General features: G+C 39.1%; 1 protein-coding gene across 1 annotated transcript in view; it reads left to right on the top strand.

The window, feature by feature from the left end:
- Positions 1–22,691, top strand: part of LOC123828162 (nuclear autoantigen Sp-100-like) — a 32,891-nt gene extending 10,200 nt beyond the window's left edge. The window contains exons 7-9 of the mRNA XM_045852804.1: positions 10,666–10,719; positions 20,699–20,803; positions 22,630–22,691. Coding sequence (XP_045708760.1) covers positions 10,666–10,719; positions 20,699–20,803; positions 22,630–22,691 — 221 coding nt within the window. The remainder of the gene's footprint in view (positions 1–10,665; positions 10,720–20,698; positions 20,804–22,629) is intronic.
- Positions 22,692–24,562: the final 1,871 nt, after the last annotated feature.

Genomic DNA, 24,562 nt, shown 5'->3' with positions numbered 1-24,562 from the left:
GCTAATTCCCATGTGGGTGGGCTTGTGCACATTCTAGGAACCCGTGGGTCTTTCCAACAAACTCTCCTGTGAGGCTGGGAGTCTCTCCCTGTGCCTCAACCCTCACAGGTGTTTTCAATCAGTGCTCCAAGGCTCCATTTCCCAGCGCTAGGACACTGGGTTGCACGCAGTGCCTTGCTTCACAATCACCGCCTTGCTGGGCCTGCCGGTTGCCACCCTGTGCCCAGGGTCTGCCAGCTGCCTGCATGTCCAGGGTCCACCTGCTCTGGTCTTGTGCACCCGGGATGCCTTACATGCCTGGTTCCACCACTCTTTGTGCTGCCACTGCTCTCTACCTGGCTGCCCAACTCCACCCCTCCTATTGGTCTGGATGAATGTGTCCATTTTAACTCCTTGGTTGTCCGACTTTCATACAGTTCAATTTTCTATCAGTTCTGGTTGTTATTCTGTTTCTAAATTGTTGTTGTCCCTATTTTGGTTATGCGAAGAGGCACAGTGTCTTTACCTATGCCTCCATCTCGGCCGGAAACTTGTACAAAAACTTTTTAGTTTGTTGAGGTCCCGTTTGCTTATTTTTTCTTTTATTTCCCTTGTCTGGGGAGATATATCAAATATTGCTACAAGCAATGTCTGAGACTTTACTGCCTATGTTTTCTTCTAGGATTTTTGTGGTTTCATATGCCCTGACCAGGATTAGAACACATGCCCTTTTGATTTGGACAGTGCTCCAAGAAACTGAGCCACACTGGCCAGGGCTAAGCCATTCATCGTTTAGCCTCCATGTGTTTGGATATTTTTCAGGTGTATCTTTTTGTAGTTGATTTCTAGTTTCATACCGTTGTGGTCAGAGTAGATGCTTGATATGATTTCAATGTTCTTGAATTTGTTAAGACTTACTTTGTGTCCTAACATGTAGTGTATCTTTGAGACAGTTCCATGTGCACTTTGGAAGAATGTATATTCCACTGATTGGGATGCAATGTTCTGTAAATATCAAGTAAGACAATCTGATCCAGTGTGACATTTAAGGTCACTGCTGTGTTGTTGAAATTTTGTCTGGAAGATCTATCCATTGAGGTGTTAAGACCCCCGACTATCACTGTATTTCTGTTGGTGTCTTCCTTAATATCCTCCAAGATTTTCTTTGTATATTTAGGTGTTCCTATGTTTGATGCATATGTTTACCAAGGTTATATCCTCATGTTGGATTGATCCCTTTCATATTGTACTATGTAGTGACCTTTATTGTCTCTTGTTATGGCCTTTGTTTTAAAGTCTATTTAGTGAGGTATAAGTATAACTACCCAAGGGTTTTTGTTTTGTTTCCTTGTTTTCATTTGCATAGAATGTTTTTCTATCACTTCACTTTCAGTCTTTGTGTATCTTTTGTTCTGAGATGAGTGTCTTGTAGACAGCATATGTATGGGTCATGTTTCTTATTCATTCAGCATTTAATCCATTTATATTTCAGGTTATTATTGTTAGATATTTACTTATTGTTATTTTATTTTTTATACTTCTGTTCTTCTCTCTATTTCTTCTTAAAGCAGACACTTTGACATTTCTTGCAATATTGATTTGGTGGTAATGAACTCATTTAGCTTTTCATAATCTTGGATATTTCATACAAATCCCTCTTTGCTGAGTGTTTCTGGTGGGAAATCAGTTGACAGCCTTTTGGAGCCTCTTTTAGATAACTAAAACTAACTGTCTCTTGCTTGCTGCCTTCAAAGTTCTCTCTTTGTTTTTAACCTTTGCCATTCTTCCTTGTGATATGTCTTAGTGTAAATCCCTTGGGGTTCAATTTGATTGGGGTTCTCTGTTCTTCCTGAACTTAGGTTACTTCACCAAGTTATGGAAGTTTTCAGCCATTATTTCTTCGAAAAAGTTCTCTGTTCCCGGTCACGCTCATCTTCTGGTGCCTATATGATGCAAACATTGTTACACTTGATGTTGCCCCAAAGGTGCCTTAGAATTTCCTCATTTTTTAAAAAATTCTCTTTTCTTTTTGAGAACCCATGAAGTAGACATAAACATTGTAAACATATATGCACCAAACATGGAGCACCCAATATATAAGGGAAATCTTGGAGGACTTCAAGGAAGATATAGACAGATTTCCAGCCAAGATGGAGGCATAGTTAGATATACTTTGCCTGTTTGCACAACCAGAAGAAGGACAACAATAAATTTAAGGAGAAAAAGTAACCAGAACTGCCAGAAAACTGAGGTGTATTGAAGTTTGACAACCAAGGAGTTACAAAAGAAACATTCATTCAGACTGTTAGGAGGGGTGAAGACTGGCAGCCAGGGAAGAGAGAATGCGTGGCAAGGGGTGGCTTGCAGATGGAGCAGTCCCATGTTTGTATGCAGAGAAACCTGGAAGAACAACTGGGGTACAAGACAGACCATACAACCCAGGGTTTGAGCATGGAGAAATAAGCATCAAAACCTCTGATTAAAAACATGTGTGAAGGTTACAGCAGCAGGAGAAACTCCCAGCATCACAGGAGAGATTGTTGGAGAGACTCACAGGGTCCTAGAATGTACACAAACCCATTCACCCAGGAATCAGCACCAGAAGGGTCCACTTTGCTTGTGGGTAGCAAGGGAAGTGCCTGAAAGCAGGCGAAGACCAGAGCAAGCAGCATTGTTTCCTCTCGGACCCCTCCACCACAGACAGAGCCACAACACAGCAATGTGGGTTGCCCTGCCCTGACAAAGCCCTAAGGCTCCACCCCTTACTATGCAATAGGTGCACAGAGACAAACAAATATGTCCCAAATGAAAGAACAGATTAAAAACTCCAAAAATAGAACTAAGTGAGGAGGAGATAGCCATCATATCAGATGCACAGTTCAAAACACTGGTAATCAGGATACTCATAGAAATGGTTTCATATGGCCACAAAATAAAGGAAAAAAATGAAGAGTATGAAAAGTGAAATAAAGGAAAATGTACAGGAGACCAACAGTGATGGGAAGGAAAGCTGGACTCAAATCAATGGTTTGTACCAGAAGGGCGAAATAAACATCCAACAGAATGAAGAAACATGAATTCAAAAAAAATGAGGAGAGGTTTAGGAAACTCTAGGACAACTTTAATTGTTTGAACATCTGGATCATAAGGGTGCAAGAAGGAGAAGAGGAAGACCAAGAATTTGAAAACATTTTTGAAAACATAAGGAAGGAAAACTTCCTCAATCTGACCAAGGAAACAGATATCCAGGAAGTCCAGGAAGCTCCAAGTCAAAAAGAAGTTGGGCCCAAGGAGAACACACCAAGGCACATCATAATTACATTTCCCAAGATGAAAGAGAAGGAGAGAATCTTAAATGCAGCAAGAGAAAAGGAGACAGTTATCTACAAAGGAGTTCCCCTAGGACCATCAGCCTGCTTTTTCAAAAGACACCTTTCAGGCAAGAAGGGGCTGAGAAGAACTACTCAAAGTCATGAAAGACATGGACCTACATCCAAGATTACTCTATCCAACAAAGCCCACACTTAGAATGGAAGGGCTTCCCAGATAAGGTCAAGTTAAAGGGGTTCCTCATCACCAAGCTCTTATTATATGAAATGTTAAATGGACTTTCCTAAGAAAAAGAAGATGATCAAAAGTATGAACAGTAAAATGACAATAAACTCACAACTATCAACAACTGCACCTAAAAAGAAAACATACTAAGCAAACAGGAGCAAAATCACAGAAGTGGAGATTATATGGAGGGGTGTCAGAGGGGTGAGGGGAGGGAGAATGGGGAAAATGTACAGGGAATAAGAAGCATAAGTGGTAGTTACAAAATAGACAGGGGAATGTTAAGAATGGTATAAGAAACAGAGAAGCCAAAGAATGTAGATGTACACCCATGGAAATGAACTAAGGTAGGGGAGGATGTTGGCAGGAGGGTGAGCACAGGGTAGAGGGGAATAAAGGGGAGAAAAAATAGGAGAACTGTAATAGCATAATCAATAAAATGTATTTGAAATATTTTTAAAAAGATATAGACAGCAACACACTTTTACTAAGGGAATTTATCACCCCACTGTCAACAGTCGATAGATCTTCCAAACAAAATATCAATAAGCATATTGTGGCACCAAACAATGCACTAAATGAAATGGACTTAACTGATATACATAGAACTGTTCATCCCCGCAAAAGCAAAGTACACATTCTTTTCAAATGCACATGGAACATTTTCAAAGATAGATCATATGATGGGATACAAAACAAGCTTCAACAAATTTAAGAAAATTGAAATCATACCAAGCATTTTCTCCAACCACAAGGAACTGAAACTAACAATGAACTCCAAGGGAAAAAAACCAAAACACTCAAAATCATGGAGATTGAATAGCATGCTATTAAACAATGAATGGGTCAAGAATGATATTAGGGAAGAAATCAAAAACTTTCTGGAAAGAAATGAAAATGAACTCCAACAACCCAAAACTTATGGGACACAGCCAAGGCAGTCCTGAGAGGGAAGTTCATAGTGATTCAGGCCTACCTAAAAAAGATAGAAACATTTCAAAGAAACAACCTAACCCCACATCTACAAGAACTGGAGGAACAACAACAAAGACAGCCCAGAGCAAGTAGAAGGAAGGAAATAATCAATATCAGAGAAGAATTAAATGACATAGAGATTAAAATAACACTTCAAAGAATCAATAAATCCAGAACTGGTTCTTTGAAAAGATAAACAAAATTGGTAAGCCTTTAATCAGACTCATCAAGAAAAAGAGAGAGGACCCAAATTAACAAAATCAGAAATGAAAGAAGAGAAATTACAACTGATAACACACAAATACAAAGAATTTTATGAAACTGCCACACACAATTATATGTCAAGATATTTGAAGTCCTGGGTGAAATGGAGAAATTTCTAGATACATATAATTTTTCAAAATGGAATGAAGAAGAAGCAGGAAGCCTGAGCAGATGGAAAACAGCTGGTGAAATTGAAGCAGTAATCAAAAAACTCCTAGCCCTGGACCACAAAAGCCCTGGACCAGACAGTTTCACAGGAGAATTTTCAAAACATTTAAGGAAGAGCTAACTCCTATACTCCTCAAACTATTCCACAAAATCTAATCAGGGGGAAGACTCCAAAACTCATTTTATGAGGCCACCATCATCCTAATCCCAAAACCAGATAAAGATACAACAAAGAAAGAAAACTTCAGGACAATATTTCTGATGAACATAGACGCTAAAATCCTCAACAAAATATTGGCACGCCTCATTCAGCAATAAATTAAAAAGATCATAAAGATCACACACTATGATCAAGTGGGATTCATCCCAGGGATGCAAGGATGGTACAATATTCTCAATCAATAAACATAATACATCACATAAACAAAACAAAAGACAAAAATCACATGATCATATCAATAGATGTGGAAAAAAGCATTTGATAAGGTACGACATTCATTTATGATAAAAGCACTCAGCAAGGTGGGAGTGGAGGGAGCATAACTCAACACAATAAAGGTGATATATAAGAAACCTAAAGCCTAAAACATCATACTCAACAGGCAGAAACTAAAAGCTTTCCCACTAAGATGAGAAACAAGGCAAAGGTATCCACTTTCACCACTTCTATTCCACATAGTATTAGTAGTTCTGGCCACAGTGATCAGAGAAGAAAAAGAAATAAAAGGCATCCAAATTGGAAAGGAGTAAGTAAAACTGTCATAGTTTATAGATGACCAGATAGTGTGCATAGAAAACCTCATAAACTCCATCAAAAACCTACTGAACCTAAGAAGTGAATTTGGCAAAACAGTGGGATGCAAAATCAATATTCAGAAACTGAAGGCATTTTTGCACCCCAACAATGAAATATCAGAAACATAAAGCAGGAAAAATAAACCATTTTCTATAGCAACAAGAAAAATAGAGTACCTAGGAATAAACCTAACAATGAAGTAAAAGACCTGTACTCAGAAAACTATACAACACTGAAGAAAGAAATTAAGGAAGACACAAATAAGTGAAAGCATGTACCATGTTCATGGATTGGAAGAATTAACATCATCAAAATGCCCGAAACAATTTATAGATTCAATGTAATCTCTCTTAAAATACCAATGACATATTTCACAGATATAGAACAAACATTCAAATATTTATATGGAATCATAAATTACACTGAATAGCCTCAGCCATTTTCAGAAAGAAGAACAAAGCAGGAGGGATCACAACACCTAATATCAAAGTAGATTACAAGGCCACTGCTATCAGTACAGTCTGGCATTTGCATAAGGACAGAGACATAGATCATGGAACAGAATAGAGAGCCCAGAAATTAACTCATGTCTCTATAGTTTGATTGGAAGAAGTGGGCAGGAGCATAAAATTGAATAAAAATAGCCTCTTCAAGAAATGGTGTTGGGAGATCTGGACAGTTACATGCAAAAATATGAAACTCGATCACCAAGTTACACCGTACTTAAAAATAAACTCAAGATGGATAAGACTTAAATATAAGTCATAACACCATAAAAGTCATAAAAGAGAACATAGGACAATTTCAGATATATCATGCAGCAATATTTTCACCAATATGTCCCTGAGAGCAAGGGACATAAATGAGAGAATAAACAAATGGACCTCATCAAATTAAAAAGCTTCTGTATGACGAAAGGAAACAGCCAAATGAAAAGTGAACCAACTGGATGGGAAAATTTATTTGCCAATGATACATTGGACAAGGGATTAATCTCCAAGATATATACAGAACTCATACATCTTAAGGAGGACAAGCAATCCAATTAAAAAATGGACAAAGGACGTCAATACACACCTCTCCAAGGGGGACATACAGGTAGCCCATAGACATATAAAAATGCTCATAACTAGCCATCATAAAGATGCAAATTAAAACCACAATGTGATATCACCTCACACCTGTCAGAATGGCTATCATTAATAAATCAACAAACAATAAGTACTTGGGAGGATGTGGAGAAAAGGGAACTTTAGTGCACTGTTGGCAGGAATGCAGACTGGTGTAGCTGCTGTGGAAAACAGTATGGAATTTCTTCAAAAAATTAAAAATGGAACTGTCTTTTGACCTGGCAATTCCACTGCTGGAAATACACCCTAAGAATCCTGAAACTCCAATTCAAAAGAACTCATGCACTCCTATGTTCCCAGCAGCACTATGTACAATAGCCAAGATTTGGAAGCAGCCTAAGTCCCCATCAGAAAATGAGTGGATTAAAAAAGTTGGGACATTTACACAAGGGAATACTACTCAGCAGAAAGAAAGAAGGAATGCCTACCCTTTGCAACAACATGGATGGAATTGGAGAGCATTATGCAAAATGAAATAAGCCAGGCAGTGAAAGACAAATACCATATGATCTCACCTTTAAGTGGAACCTAATCAACAAAACAAATAAGCAAGCAAATATAATCAGAGACATTGAAACAATCTGACAGTAACCAGAGTGGAGGTGGGAAGGGATAATGGGGGAGGGGGTAAAGGTTTTCAGGAACAACAATAAAGGACACATAGATAAAACCAAGGAGGGGGGATGTCTGGGGTTAGGGGGAGTTGTGGGGGGAAAATGTAGACAACTGTACTTGAACAATAAAAAAAAAAAAGAACAAACTGACAGTAACCAGAGAGGGGGAGGGGATAACAAGGGAAAGAAGGGAAAGGGTCCAGTTAAGGAACATGTATAAGGGACCCAGGAACAAAGATAAGAAGTGGGGAGGACTGAATGTGGGAGATGAGAGGTGGGTAGGTCATGGGAGGAAAATTGGGACTATTGTAACTGAACAACAATAAAAAATTTTTAAAAAATCTTTTCTCATTTTGATGCTCTGCTAAGGTGTTTACTATTATCTTGTCTTCTAAATCAATGATTCGATCCTCTACTTCATCTAATCTGCTGTTTTATTTATATATTATTTATTCTTTATAATATATTCTTCATTTTAGATATCGTATTCTACATTTCTGATTGGTTATTTTTTATGGTTTCTATGTCCTTTTTAATGCTTACTCTCCTTTTATTGAAGTTCAGAGATTATCCATTCATTCTTCACCTAAGGTCCTTGAGCATCCTATAAACATTGTTTTAAACTCTGCATCTGGTATTTCGGTTACTTCCATTTCATTTAATTCTTTCCCTGGGGATTTACTTTACTTCATTAACTTGGGGCATAGTTGTTTATCTTCCCATTTTGTCTCTGTGTATTAGATAGATCTGCTATGACTCCCAAACTTGTTATGATGAGTTCATAAAGAAGCTGTCTTGGGCTCAGTGGCACAATCTTCCAGATCACCTGTTGTCCACATTCCATAAATGTTTCTTGTGGATTATGTGCACTGTTTTTGTTGTAGCTGAGTCTTGAGTGCTTTTGGCCCTTTTGTGGGTAGAGTTAACCCTTCGGGCTAACTATAAAGGTAAACCTCAATCACCGAGTATGAGTCACTGTGCAGGGGCTGCCTCTGAGGAGCAGTTGCTCCCAACAGGGTCTGGTGCCTGCCAGAATCCCCCTTTGTGTGTGCCACTCTTGATGTTAGTTGGATCAAATGCTGGTGTGATCAGAAGCCCACAACTGGTTGTGTTGGTTTTGCATCCACTTGGGTAGGATTCAGGTACAGGTCAATTTCAAATATTGTGTGGAACTGGCCTTGGGCCACCTGTCTGGAGCTACTACACCATTTACTGTTTGTGGTTGTGCCTACTGCACCTGCGTGTGCATGGGAGGAGCCAATCTGTGTAAAAGGGTCAGCTTCCTCCAGCATAGAGCTGAGGGTAGATTGGTAAAGGGACCAAGGTTCCCTGAGGTTTGCCTTCACCTCTCAGCTGTTCTGCCTCTCCCTGAGGTTGCCTAGTCCTTCTACAGAGCCTCCAAAATAATGTACAGTGGGCCCAGATTGGGTGCAAACCCCTTTCATGGGTTGCAAGCTCAGTAGGATATGGTAATTGGTGTCAGGAGAACAGCATTAGTGGGTCACCTACTTGAGGCTCACCCAGTCAGGCACTCAATCAGAGGAAAAGTGGCTGCCATTCCAGAGCCAAAGCACTCAGTCTCTGCCAGAGTCTCCAATTCTAGTTTCCACTGGAGGGGCTCACTACATGTTTAGGTTGGGTACAAAGAGCCATCCCTTCTGCAGGAGCAACTTCAGCTGCCCCAAGACCAGGGCAACAGGTAAAGAGAATATCCCAATATGGGTGATGCTGGCCCAGCCCAGGAGGGGGCTTAGCATTGTATTCTGGTCCTAGATAATAGCCTCCAGGGGTCTCACACTTTGAATGTTCCAGCATTGAGTCACTCACCTTTCCTCCCATAGAGCTGAGTCCAGTGGGGCAGAGGATCAGGGACTTGGCAGGACTGATCCAAAGAGACTCCCAATAGGTGTGGTGCCTACAAGCTTGAAGGATGCTCACTTCTTCCCCTTCCTGGTGTAGTGTGGGCTAAATTCATGCAGGAAATATATGCGGTCCTCCCTCCAACCCCGTGATGTCACCACACACCCTAGTGCCTGCTCTTCTGGTTCTTGGACAAAAGCTTCCCCAGGAGACACAGTCTGAAAGTCCTAGCTCTGTGTCTCACTCTGATCCCCTTATATCACTGAACTCAGCAGGATGGTGCCAACCAAGTCATTCAACATGTAGAAGGAGGTGGTGTCAGCTGTGTGCTCAAGGAGGGGGAGAATGGAGCTCTTTCCAAAGCCATACAGATAGTCACTGCCTGGGTCTCTGACAAGAACTTCCCCAGAAAAAGAGGGCCCCAAAACTCATTGCTGGCTGCAGCCTGCAAAGCCCTCAACAGAATGGGCTCTCTAACAGTCAAAGTCCATGCATTCCATTCCCCAGGAGAGTGCTTCAACAGCAGGAGTGCTCATCCCAGAAAAAGTGGTGTGTGGTGTCTCCTAGGCAGACAGCTTAACGTCCCCACTGATTTTCACCAGCAGATGTCCTGCAGGCTCCTCTTCCTGTCTCTGTTGCTCTGGATGGAGGATGCCTGCATGGGATTAAGACCTCACACTCCTGGGGGAGAGAGTTTAGCAACCACAGTATATCTCTGGCTACCACTGCACCTGGTTGTGGAGGCTGGCTCTTTCCACACCTCTGCACTTCTTACCAGTCTCTATGTGATTTCGTCTGTAAACCTTTGGTCATAACATTTCAGTTTGGCTAGACTTTAGTTGGCTGTTCTCATTAATTTCTCTGTAATTATCTGTAAATTCAGTGTTAGCCAGGAGCAGTTTAGTGTAGCTTCCATCTATTATGCAGCCATCTTAAAATCTACCATCCCCAGCACATATTTTTGTATGGATGCCTGTCCTCCAGCATGTCACAGGTTTAACTGGGGATTTTTACAGGAACTTTTGCACAAATTTCCTCATAAAAATACTAGCCATCTAAACAGAAAATGATGCCTGTTCTTACTGCTGAGTGCAATGGGATTTAAGAGAATTTTTTAAAGTGATATTGAAAAATGAAGGAAGACCTGGGGCCAATTGTGAAGTCATACTTCTCAGTGTACTAGGTTTTCAGTTCCTTTTTAAGAAAGAGAAAAACAATAAATCAAACACCCTTATAAACTCAATCCTCCTGCAGTATTAATCATGCTAATATTTGCAACTTTCATCTATTTTCTGTTTTCTCACCACCACCTGTTATTTTCTAGGTACTGTGAATCCTGAAAACAACTCTATTCCAGAAAAAGCCAAGAGAAAAAGAAGTAAGAATAAGATTTTACTTGCTTTTGATATGAGAAACAAGTTTTATAATCCTAGTATTTTATAATTATTATTATTATTTACAATATTGTGGTTGGTAGAATGGTGGCTTCTCAAGATGTCCATGTCCTAGTCCCTGGAACCTGTAATCTGTTATCTCACATAGTGAATGAACTTTATGGATGTGATTAAACTAGGCACCTTGAGATGGGGGAGGTTATCCTGGATTACCTGGGTGGCCTAAATACACTCTTATAGGCTTTAAAAAGTGGAGAGCCTCTCTTGGCTGTGGGGAGAGGAAGAAGTGACTATGGAGGAACAGTCAGAAAGGTGCAATATTGCTGGTTCTGCAGATGGAGGAGGTAGGAGGGAATGTGGGTGGCCACAAGAAGCAGGAAAAAATCAAGGAATCAAATCATTCCCTACAGCCTCCAGAAAGGAATGAAAGTCTGCAAAAACTTGATTTTAGCCCTGTAAGGCAGTGCCAGAATTCTTACTGACATTATTGTAAAATAATAAATTTATGTTGTTTGAAACCACTGTTTGTAGTAAACTGTTATGGCAGCAATGTGGAAATAAACAGACTCATCCTTACCAGTGGGTTATGGCTATAAAACATTTTCTAAAAATGTGCTGATGGCTATGGATAGAGAGAAGAGACTAGAAGAATTTTAACTTGAATGGTTAAAAAATCCTCGATTGAGCAGTGTGTAGAATGTGGGTGCTGAAGACCTGGTGAGGACTCAGAAAGGGGGGTGAACATGAGAACAACAACCTTCATTGTCTCAGAAAATACAAAATCATCCTGATCAGCACAAATATGGAGGTTTAAAGGTGTGACTGCTTTCTAGTTTTAGAAAACTAGAGGAAGAAGATTCTCATTATACAGTGACAAAAATTATAACCAAATCCTTTTCTGCAGATAAATGGAAAGAACTTTCTGGATATACACTGGGGAGATTTCTAGGTGATGATGATACAGCTGGTTTGTTTTTGCTGCTTACAGTAAAATGTGAGAGAAAAGAGATAAACTGAGGGTGAAATTGTGAGGCAAAATAAATCAAGATGTGATAATTTGAAGAAGTCTCAGCCTATTCTGGTTGAAGAAGATGGTAAAATTAGAAGATTCACTGTCAGGCAAGTGTGCTCTAGAGAATGACTAAGAGTGTGGCTGTACAACTTTTTGCTAGAACCTCAGAAGTAGTAAAAAGCCGGAATATTCAGTCACAGGAAGGTGCTTTGATGAGAATCTGTGTGTGACTCAGATCCCTTCAGCCATCTCAGCAGAAGCCAAAACTAGGTACGTGATTACGTAGGAAAGATCCGTGGAGGAGCCTTTTGTCTAATGGAGCAAATCCCCATGACACACCTGGGAGACCTATTTGGTTCTCGACTATTTTATGCCAACAGAAACAGAGCCGTCCATGTGTAATCCCTGGAACCTGGAACCTTTTTCTTTACGTGGAGAAGGAGACTTTGAAAATGTGATTAAGTAAATTATCTTGAGATGGGAAATGATCCTGAATAATCTGGGTGCCCCAGTCAAATTAGATAGGTCCTTAAAAATCAGAAAAGCTTTCCTGCTGTGCGGAGGAACATGTGCCTATGGAAGAACGATCAGAGAGCTGTGATGTGGCTGTCTTTACAGAGGAAGACAAGGGGACCATTAGCCAAAATCTCTACTCTGTTCCATTGTTCTGTATGTCTGTTTTTATGCAAGCACCATGCTATTTTGATTACTATGATCTTATAGTTTAGTTTCATATTAGATAGTGTGATTCCTCCAAATTTGTTCTTCTTTCTCAGGATGACTATTGCTATGTGGGGCCTTTTGTGGCTCCATATAAATTTTTGAAATATTTGCTCTGGATCTGTGAAATACTTCACTGGAATTTTGATAGGAATTGCATAGAATCTATAAATTGCTTTTGGTAGTATGGACATTTTAATGATGTGAATTCTTCCTATCCATAAACACAGTATGTGTTTCCACTTATTTGTATCTTCTTCCATTTCTCTCTTCAGTTCCTTATAATTTTCCAGATACAGGTCTTTTTCATCCTTGGTTAAATTTATTCTTAGGTATTTTATTTGTTTTGAAGCAATTGTAAAATGGGATTTTTTTTCTTAATTTCCCTTTTTGTTAGTGTACTACAGGCATATAAAAATGTAACTGATTTATGGATGCTAATTGTGTATCCTGCTACTTTCATGAATTCATTTATCAGTTCTAGTAGTTTCTTGGTGGAATCTTTAGGGTTCTCTGTTTACAGCCTCATGTCTTCTGCCAATGATGACAGTTTTACTTTTTCCTTTCTGATTTGAATGCCTTTTTATTTCTTCTTGTCTGGTTGCTGTGGCAAAGACTCCCAGTATTATGCTGAATAAGAGAGGCGAGGCAAACATCCCTGTCTTGTTCCTGATCTTAATGGGAACACCTGTACTTTTTGCATATTGAGTATGATGTTGGCAGTGGGTTTTTTATATATGACCTTTATTATGTTTAGGTATGTTCCTTCTATTCCCACTTTGCTGAGAGTTTTATCACAAATGGATGTTGTTTTATCAAATGCTTTTTCTGCATCCCTTGATATGATCATGTGGTTTTTATCCTTCATTTTTTTAATTGACTTATGAATGTTGCACCAACATTGCCTTCCAAGAATAAATGCTACTTAGTCATGGTGTTTGGTCTTTTTGACTTATTGCTGAATGGGGTTTGCTAATATATTGTTGACAATTTTAGGGTTTAGGTTCATCATGGATGTTAGCCTATAATTTTCTTTTTTATAGTGTCTTTCTCTGGTTTTACATTTAGGATAATGCTGGCCTCATAAAATGAGCTTGGGAGGCTTCCTCTCTTTAACTTTTTTGAAAGAGTTTGAGAAGAAGAGGTCTTCTTTCTCAATTCTTTTATAATTGTTCGTTCTGAATTGTTTTGTAAAAATCACCTATGGAGCCATCCAGTTCAGGGCTTCTGCTTTTTGCAAATTTTTATTACTGTTTCAATATCACTAGATGCAATCTGTCTGTTCAGATTTTCTGATTCTTCCTGACTTGATTTTGGAAAGTTGTTTGTCTAGGAATTTATCTATTTCATCCCAGTTGTCCAATTTGTTGGCATATGGTTGTTTATAAGATTGTCTTAAAATTCTTTGTATTTCTTTGATGTCAGTTATTATTCTCCTCTTCCCAATTTCTGATTTTATTTATTTGGGCCCTTTCTTTTTTTCTTGATGAATGTGGTGAAAGGTTTTTCAATCTTGTTTATCTTTTCAACAAACCAGCTCTTGGATCCATTGATCCTTTGTAGTCTTTTTTAGACTCCAGTTTATTTAGTTCTGCTCTGTTTTTTGTTATTTCCTTTCTTCTACTCACTTTAGGCTTTGTTTATTGTACTTTTTCAAGTTCTCTTAAGGGTAAAGTTAGATTGTTTATTCGAGCTTTTTCTTGTTTTTGTTTGTTTGTTTTGTTTTGTTTTGTTTTGTTTTAGAGAAGTCTGTAATGCTATGAATTTTCTGCTTTAGGATTGCTTTCTGCGTGTCTGACATATTTTGCATTGTTGTGTTCTCATTTTCATTTGTTTCAAAGTATCTTGATTTCTTTGTTGATGTCATTGTCGACTCATTCCTTGTTTAGTGTTATTTAGCTTCCATGTCTTTGTTTATTTTTTCAGTTTTATTCTTGTGATTGATTTTTAGTTTCATAGCATTATGGTCAGAGAAGATGCTTGATATGATTTCAGTTTTCTGAAATTTATTGAGACTTGTTTTGTGTCCTAACATGTGCTTTCTCCTAGAAAACACCCCATGTGCACTTGAAAAGAATGTATATTCTGCTGCTGTGGGGATGAAGTTGTTTAAAGCCACTGTATCTTTGCTGAATTTCTGTCTGGAAGATCGATCCACTGAAGTCAATAGGATGTTAAAATCCCTGACTATGACTGTCTTTCTTTTGCTCTATCCCTTCATGTCCATCAAGATTTGTTTTACATATTCAGGTGCTCCTACGTTCATTGCATAAATATTTATTAAGGTTATATTTTCCTGTTGTATTGTTCCCTTTAGCCCTATGTAGTTTCCTTCTTTGTCTCTTACTATAGCCTTAGTTTTAAAGTATTTTTTGGTTCTAAGTATTTCTACCCCCAGCTTTTTTTTGCCTTTCCATTTGCATGAAATATCTCTTTCTATCCTATTACTTTTAGTCTGTGTGTATCTTTCTATTTGAGAGATATCTCTTGGTGCCAGCGTATATTAAGTTCTTGTTTCCGCATCCATTTAGCCATCCTATGTCTTTTGGTTGTAGCATTTAAGCCTTTTACATTTAAAATGATTATTGATAGATATGTATTTATTGCCATTTTATTTTTTTAACTAGTTTCCTCTTTTTTTTCTTTTTTCTTAAAGCAAGTTCTTTAACATTTGTTGCAATACTGCTTTGGTGTTCACAAACTCCTTTAGCTTTTTCTTGTCCGAAAGCTCTTTATTTCTCCTCCAATTTTAAATTGCTGGATAAAGTAGTCTCATTATAGGTCCTTGTTTTTCATTGCTTGAATATTCGTGCCAATCCCTTATGGACTGAAATATTTTTGTTAAGAAAACATATGGCAGTCTAATGGGAACTTCCTGGCAGGTAAATAATTGATTTCTCCAGCAGCTTTTACACTTCTCTCATTGTCTCTAAGCTTTGCCATTTTTAAGTATGTGTGTCTTGGGATGGTCTTCTGGGTTCATCATGTTTGGGACTACCTATGCTTCCTGTTAGTACAGGAAGCATAGTCTCTTTTTTCCTTCACCAAGTTAAGGAAGTTTTCGGTCATTATTTCTTCAAATAGATTTTCGATCCCTTGCTCACACTCTTCTCCTTCTTGTATCCCCATGGTGTGGATGTTGTTATATTTCATGTTGCCCCAAAGGTCCCTTAAACTCTCTTTTTCATTTATTTTTTTTTCTTTTTGCTGCTCTGATTGGGTGTTTTTTCTGCCTTGTTTTCCAAATCACTGATTCGACACTCTGCTTCATCTAACCTACTATTTATTCCTTCCAGTGTATTATTTATTTCAGATATCAGATTCTTTATTTCTGACTGGCCTTTTTCTATAGTTTCCATGTCTTTTTTTATGTTGTTGAGTATCCTATAATTGCTAGTTTGAACTTTATGTCTGATACCTTGCTTGCCTTCATTTCATTTTACTCTTATGGAGAATTCTTTTGTTGTTTCAATTGGAGCTTGTTTCTTTGCTTCCCTTTTTGGCTGACTTTTTGTGTTTGTTTCTACGTATTTGAGAAATCAGTACAGACTCTGTGGTAGACCTATGTCATACTGTCACATGCTGACTGTAATTGGCCCTAGGCAATATGTTTGGAGTTATAAGCGATTTACACATCATGGCTCCTCTGCTGGACCTGGCTGACCCCGAGGACAGCTTTTACCATCATGGGACCTGTGGAATGGTCTACTAAAGTCCCAGATTTCCCAACAATCTGTCTCTTCTTGCAGGCTTTCTGTTAGGGCTTAATCACTGAAGGTGCTTCTATCTGTACTCCTCAGCAGCCCAGCTTAAGCTCCACAGTGTGGGGCAAGAGGGATTCCTGCAGGTGCGGCTATCGCTTCCCTCAGGCTGATGCCTCGTGGAAGGGAGTGCTCTGCCTGAGAAAGATGACTTCTGCAATATGGGGAATGATGCAGCACAGGGTTGCCATAGGCTCACTCTTCAGGTCTCTCTCCAGAGCCACCAAACCCAGACTCTCTTCATGAGGCTCTTGTCCACTCTGTCCTTATTCTGCCAGGACCCAGAGTAAGTGGCTGCAAACAAAATTTTGTGCATTGGCCTGTTAAGAGGCTCTCTGTGTTTCTAGCCATCTCTCCCTAGCACACAGAAACCAGGCCACTTTTTCATACCCAGATGTTATTTGGGGTCTTTTCCAGGTCTGGTGCTATAGTCTTGGTGTGCTGGCCTTGGGGACACCCTCTGGTCACTGAAATATTCCTTTGGAACTCTAGCTGCTGCCTGTGGGAGCCCAGCCAGCCCTCTTACACTGCTGGACTTCCTACCATTCTCATTGTGGTGATGTGTTTTCTTTGCTAAGTCCTTGGTTATAAGGCTTTCCTCCAGCTATTGTTCAGTTGGTTATTCATGATATTTTTCTACAATTTAGTTGGAACTCCAGTTTGGTCCAAGAAGGAGGTTAGTGTAGATCCCACCTCCTTTGACACCATCTGGGATTCTTTTTCATCAAGTGTTAAACTGGTGGTTCTGCCAGCTATTAGGGAAGTTATGAACTATGGTATTTTATCTGGACTATGACATCTCCAAGAATGTAGATATTAGTAAATTAGGAATGAAAAGTAGATATCTGGAATACCATATGAAGAATTGACTTCATTAAGTCTTTAAAATTTGTTGAAAGTTCTTTTGGAACCTAATGTGTGATCAATATTTGTAAATGTTTTAAGTCCTTTTAAAATAGTATACATTTGAACTATATGTTGGCAAGGGCTTCTCCCTGTATACATATTTTTTTATGAAACCTACTATTTAAATCTATGGGATCCACAGTAATAAGTCATCCTTGATCCATCAGGCTTGTACTTAGTGATGTATTAAATTTTCCAAATGATTGAATATTTGCCAATTCCTTCTTGTACTGTTGTTTTACTTTAAATACTTTGACACTATTTATGGTGGTAATCACTTACTGGATGTCTTCTTTTGTAGTTACAGAGTGTTCCTCTTCATCCTTATTAATGCTTTTTGCCTTCAAATTTCTTTTTTTCACAGGGCTAATTCTGTTACATTAACTTTTATGTTTTCTGTTTTTTATCTCTTCATTAAACCTTCTTATGCAGCTTTGTTTTATTCCTCTCATAATGACACAGCTTTTTGTAATCTTCTCTGATAATCCTAATCTTGTAATAGATACGTTTTACTTGTTGCTTTAATTATGATCCCTGACATATGTGAACTAATATATCTATATTCTTGCTAACCACACCTTTTGTGTATTTTTGTGTCTCTTGTATGCTATCTGTTGATTGAGATAGAATTCTACACTTCATTTTTTTTCTGTTTTGGTGTGGAAATTGGAGACAAAACTTCTGTAATCTCTTTAAACATGCCTTAATCTCAAAGAATGTCAAGGAGTTAGCATGGATTCCCTCTAATTAAACACCCCATCTTTATCATTAGGCTATTGTAGTTTTACATTTTGTTGTTCATCTTTTAAATTATAAATTTTGAAACTATTATAATTTTGCAGTCACTATTTACTTCCATGAATCTTTCATCATTTTGTATACTCATCATTGTTTCTTTCTTTGGCGTCACCTTTGGTCTACCTGGAAAAATTGTTCATTGTTTTGGTGAGGGTGTCTAAGGTGGTACACTGCCAAGGGTGGTAGGTGCAAATTGATCTTTATTTTGAAATAATTTTTTATCAAGATTAAAGATTGTAGGTGAACATTTCTTTCTCCTCAATATACTGATATGATTACTGCATTGTCTTCTAAAATCTATTGTGCGGCTGACAAATATTCTCTTGTATTTTAACTGTCACTTTTTGGTTACTATGCTTTTTTCTTGCCAAAACCTCTTTATCCAACTATTGAATTATACAAATTTAAAATTTACCAAAAACTTGGGAAAATTAACAGTAAACATAGATTCACAATGAACATGTACTGTTCTTGCTCTATCACATTTCTGTCCATTTATCCATTTCTCTATTTATTAAAAAACCATCCTCAATATTGAAACATTTATAAGTAGCAAACAATAGCATACTTCCTTCCAAACACTTTAGCATGTATATTATATTAACTAGACTTCAATATTTGTATTTATTTTGCTTTTTCCTGATAAAATTTACAATGAGATGTGCAAGTATTAAGTACATCATTCTGTCAGTTCAGATTAAATTACACTCCTCTAAAATGCAAATCTGTATCAAGAGACGGAATGTGACCATCACCTTGGAACTTAAAAAAACCTCCTCTGAGGAGAGAAGGAGGCTTTATTATCCTGAGATATTTCTAAGGAGGGAGATATTCTCTGTTTTATATTGGTTGGGAAACAAATTTGCCTTCTGACCTGGAGGGCTACATTAACTCTGGCTTCTAGAACTATTTGTATTCACACATCCTTGAAAAGATACTCTGGGGCATGTGGCAACCCATGGAGAGTTGCCTCCCAACAAAGTGACCTGACACAGCAGATCCTGGCGGTCTCCCCATGAGGATACCACTCCACCAGCCAGGACGATTACTGGGACCACTGGAGTCTAGGACCAAATTCATTCAATTGGTCTCCTTCAGTATTAAACAAATTTCCTAAACCACAATTGTTTAAGTCTCCCATAATCATCCCTTACAGTTGAAGTCACCGTGTTTGCATGAGAGACAAATGAAGGCCTGGCTTTCACACAAGAGGTACAATCCCAAGGACACACACAGTGGCCCTGAAAAAGAGGGCATTTACAGTTGTTGAGGTTCCTAAGGGGAATATAGCAGCCAGGATTTGGAAAGTTCTGTTCATTGCTGATGGGGTTTGGAAAGAGGTTGGGACAGGACAGTCTCTCCAAACTGACCTCTTTGGCCATGATGTTCATATAGCATTTGTCACCACCACATCCCACCACTGAACAACTGAGAATCAGTGCGGGGACATTGTCCAGAGACACTCTGCATGAGACGAACAGATATTGGCACCAGCCCCTGATTAATCGTATCTGGTGCTGAGTGGCAGACTCAGCACCCAAGTGGTGGAAGACCTGGGCAAGGTGGTTTCTTTCTAGAAAGAATACTCAGAGCAGCTCTGGAAGACAGATATCATTAATACCTCTCCACCTCCCATACATCCTAGGTGTTTCCTCCTCAGGTGCCTGGATCTTTGCTCTTCCTTCACTGTTACAAAATGGTACAAAATGTGTACCATTTTAATGACTGCAATTTCCTCTTTCTTTCTAATAATCTCCTATTGTCACTCAGACTTTTCATCAAGAAGAATCAGATACAAGCCTGGCAAAAGCATTTCCGAAAAAATAAAATCAAAATTAAATCTGAATCACCTGGGAACTCTGAAAACTGCACCCTGCAGGCTGGTTGGGCAAAGTATGAGGCATCATTCCCAGTAAGAGTCTGAACAGAATCCAGAATTGTCAGAGTCAGCCTTTATAATAACAATGATCCCCCATCACTTTTGTTTTGGTCACAACTTATCCCCCATTTCTGTCTTCCTTAGGGAGGGATGCCTTTAGTGTCCAAAGAACCCTAACAGATAAGGGTGTGGATAGGAGGAGACAAGATCACAAAATTAGATGATCAGAGAAATGGGTTTATCTTCTGATAAAGGGCACACCATTGTCAGACTGCAAATGGTCCAGCCAACCATGCAATTTGCAGATTGCTCTAGAGCTTCCTGGGCTCCCCTTTCAGCTTTGGAGAAGGCTGATGTGGGGGAGAAATGAGGCAAAGCAGTGAACACAAACAGCAGGCAGACACCATCTCCATTAGGTCACCCCATCACTGTCCCCTCTGCTCCAGAGTCAGAGCTCACACAGGAAGAGACAGGTACAGTCTGGGACTTTGCCTCCAGTGACCTATGACCTATGTGCAGGGAAGTAGCCCAGCTGCAGAGCTCCCTTCTACCAGGACAGCAGCTGTATGTACCACTGTCACGTAAGTATCAGGGGGCTGACTGCATGGGGAGCTAAGACAGTTGCACTGACTCCTGCTGTCTCTGCTAAAACATTCTGATTGTGGGGGTCTGAGAGGTGAAATCAAAGTAGACATTCTGTGGTTGGGTATCTGAAACCACAACGTCAATGAAAGAAATGTCACTGAAAGAAAAACTCTGAAACTGCAGATTTGTGGAATAAAGTTCCCCAGGTACCTCTATGACTTTATAGAAACAACAACTACATGACAGGAAGTTTTCCATGTGCAATTGTAAAATGAGACAGAATGAAGTATCTTCTCTTTCAGGGACAGGAGAGCAGCCAGGTGTGCCTGTGGATTTTCAAGATGAAATACTTCCTGTGAATTGTGGAGAGAAGAAGGGGCTGTTAATTAAGAGGAAATTGGAACGAGGTAGGTTTCAGGGTTTATTTTAATTTGCAGCCCCTCTGTGAAGGAATCACATGCAGTAATATAATTACCCATGTCAATTTCCTGTCATTCAAGGAACTGAGGCCCCATGTGGCTTGAAAGAAGAAGGAAGGGATCCCTAAGATGATGTTTTTTGCACTTTAAGCAGTGCTGCATATCAAGTGCTCACCCCCCACGTGGAAGTGCCCGTGAGGATGCCCAAAGACAAGTGCAGGAATGTCAGTCTCTGGGTGGAAAATATTGCACATTTTACTTTGAGTCAGATATAACAGGGAAGAGGTCCTCAGCCTCCACGTTCACGTCCTGTATCCCACCTGGATAATCACCACCAGGACAGGGTGTTAGATGCAGTGAGGAGACAACAGAGTTTAGAGTCAGAAAACCTGATCCCAGCCTCAGCTCTGCTGAGAGACAGTGTGAAGACTGGGACCTTCTGGAGCCTGAAACTTCCCATCTAAGAAATGGAAAATAATTACAAGCCTGCCTCCTGCTGTGACTTTGAGATTTTGTTTACAGATGAATGTAAAGTGTTTTGTGATTTTAACATTATAAAAGTTTTTTACTGATTGTATAGATGATGAACTTCATATCAGATTATTTTTTAATATGGCTATGAGAACACTAATATAAATAAATGTTTGTATCATAACACTTTTGAAACAGCTTCCCTGCGATATAACACACACATGTATAATTCACCATTTAGAGTATAGATTTTACTGATATTTTTATTTTGTTCATTCACAAGACTATAAAACCAACTTCACAATCTAATTTTAGAACATTTAGTCCCCACCAAAGGAAACCCGATGCCTTTCAGCTGTCAGTGCCCTTTCCCACCCAGGCTCATCGCCCACCCTAAGCACTGATTAATCTGTGTTCTGACCTATAAATGGACCTATTTAAGCATTTTATGTCAGTTGACTCACATAACATCTGCCTTTCTGTCACTGGTTCCTTCACTTAGCATGAAGCTTCAAGGTTCATACACACAGTACCATGTATTATACTTCTTTCTTTTTTATTGTCCTGTGTGAGCCATAATATGGATATGCAGTATTGCATTTAGCCTTCAGTTAGGGTTTTCTCATTCTTTAGCTATCATGAATAATACTGTTTCACGTAAAGTTTTTTTGTGAACACATTTTTAAAATTCTTTTTAGTATATACCCTGGAGTGGAATTACAGAATTATATGGTAATTCTCTGTTGATATTATTGAGAAAAAAACAAACAATTTTTAAAGGTATTGCACCAGTTTAATTCTCATCAACAAAATCTGAGGGTTCCAATTTTTCTGCATTCTCACCAACACTTGTTATTGTCTTTTTGCAGTGGCCACCCTAGTGCTTAGACTGTAGAATTTGATTGTGGTTTAATTTCCTTTTATCTAATGATAATGTCATAAAGTATATGAATATCTTTTACATTATCAGTTAAACTTTCTACTGATTAATATTTCACAATTATTTTAGTATCAGCTACCCATGATTTCAAAGATGGAAACATATCTGCTCAATAATGATGGTAAAGTCAAAGAAAATTGTTGTAATACAGGACATGGATGTTGCCTTAGTGCCATTGTGAGCTGCAGGTCCCCTATTGAGATTTTAATTGAAAGCAGCAAGTCACCTTGGAGGGAATTTACAGGCTGTGTTTAGGGGTCCTGAAGCATGAAAGGGGAGATCAAAAGCTCCTGCTATTGATCTTGAACCCAGATGGGTGACATCAGATCCAAGGTGGTGGGAGGCCAACCTCTGAGCACTGAGGACAAAGAGGGATTAGGATCAAAGTACCCTGGTCTTACAGGAGCCACAAGGAAGTGCATAAGAACTGAAGATGGAAACTGGTTCACCCCCCAAGGAGTTTGAAATCAGAGGAGGCTACGAAAAAGCAAATAACTGGAGGGACAACCTGACCTGTGGTGGAAAACGCCTAAGACTTCTGATAGAGGTACTTCACTGACGGGGACAGAAAGTGTGACTTTCTTTGTTGTGGTCAAAGAGGAGGTCACCACTTGTTCACCAAATATATGTTGACTTGTGGATGCAGCCTTGGGGCCCCAGACTTTATCCTTTTCACAGGAAGAGGTGTCCTACACTCATACCTCAGTACAAGGGAACCCATCCATTTGTCAAAGGGGCTCTGTTGGTACGCATGAAGGGGCCTGGAGGAGGGAAAAGGTCACTCTGACCCAGGTGCTTGCAGATAACTGTAGGCACTGAAAAAAAGAGGACTGTCTGCAGTCAAACAAATAGGCGGAACACACTCGAGAGAAAGAGTGTTGTAAAACCAGAACCATAATTAACATGATCTGAGTTGATATAGACAGATTATATGAGATACAGCATAATCCATCAATTGTTGGTGTTGGCAGAGAGATTTAATGTCAAGCTAAGGAGTTTAAACTCATAACATACACAGTGCAGAACCAGGGATTCTCCTGAGTTTTGATATGACACCTTTAAAAACAGTATCTCAAACAACACAGGGACTTGAACTGACTTCACTGTCTTTCAGCCCAAGAAATGTATAGTCAATCTTCAAGGCTCAGCTCCCATGTCACTCCTGTCTGAATGTTCCCTGGCTGACCTGCCTGGTCACCCCTTCCCTGGGCCCCCTGAACTCTCAAGTAAGGTCCTTCTCACATTGTCTTATTCTTATTTTTCCATGGATTCCTTTTGTCTTTCTAGACCCCTCTGAGGGTTTGTCCTTTATGTGCCCAACATTGTCCAGGTGTCTGACATTCTGTAGGTGTGGGACCCAAGTGTTGGTTGAATAGTCCTGGTGTGAGGAGGCAGGTGTGAGTGGCACTGGTGGGAATGGAGAGGGGGTGAGAGGTGCCTAAGAGATTGTGAAGGAAAACCTCTGAAAAGTTATTTTTAAAATGCACAAAAGCAAGGGATAAGTTTCCAAAGATGTATTTCTGGGTTCTGTGGATGGACCTAGAAGAACAGGTGAGGAGAGGGAGATGGTTCCTCAATGAGACACCTGGACTTTGAGATGACAGTTGGACATTTGTGCAGAAATATTTATAAGGAGGTGGGAATGCCAGACTCACAAAACTTAAACACAGGCTAAGCATCAACTTGGATCTTTTTTCTTTCAGCTTGGATTTATCCTTCCACTTCCCACTACAAAAAGGTAATTATTATTTTATTCAAGTTCTCATTACATAACTAATTTTATATGTACTGTATCATTTTTTATGGTTTCTCAGTACATAGTTAACATTGTTTCTTTTTCTCCTCTCCAGTGCCTTTATTTATTTATGTATGTACATACATACATACATACAAACGTATTTCGTGTGCCTTCAGTGTTGCTCCTTTGAACATTAGGTTGCATGCAAGGTTATCTGTGGGTTGTAAATCATTTCAGATGGGGATGATGAGGAGCCATCTAAAATAGATCTCATATAGCTGAGTTTTAGCTATACATGTAGATGTTGTAAAGTTGTCAAAGTTGTAAAAGCAAACATGATTATGGAATGCATAAAAACCTTTCTTAACAGGGTATAGGGTCATCTTCAAGTCCATCCCAGATTTTTTTGATAAAGGTTACTATTTCCTTACTTTAATGAAATCTGAAAAGGAAAAAGTTTGCTCCTCATCATCCAGATGAACCCATCCAGTAGATAGTCTATCTTGGGACAGATACAAAACCATATACTACTTCATGACACAGGAAACTAAGAGCATATTTCTTCTCTGATTACTCTACATACTCTTCCATCCTTCAG

Source organism: Phyllostomus hastatus, unplaced genomic scaffold (assembly GCF_019186645.2).
Source record: "Phyllostomus hastatus isolate PE091 unplaced genomic scaffold, TTU_PhHast_1.1 phas_contig_977, whole genome shotgun sequence".
NCBI lineage: Eukaryota > Metazoa > Chordata > Mammalia > Chiroptera > Phyllostomidae > Phyllostomus > Phyllostomus hastatus.
Note: the sequence above shows the minus strand (reverse complement) of the source record. Positions and strands in the feature narration are given on the sequence as shown.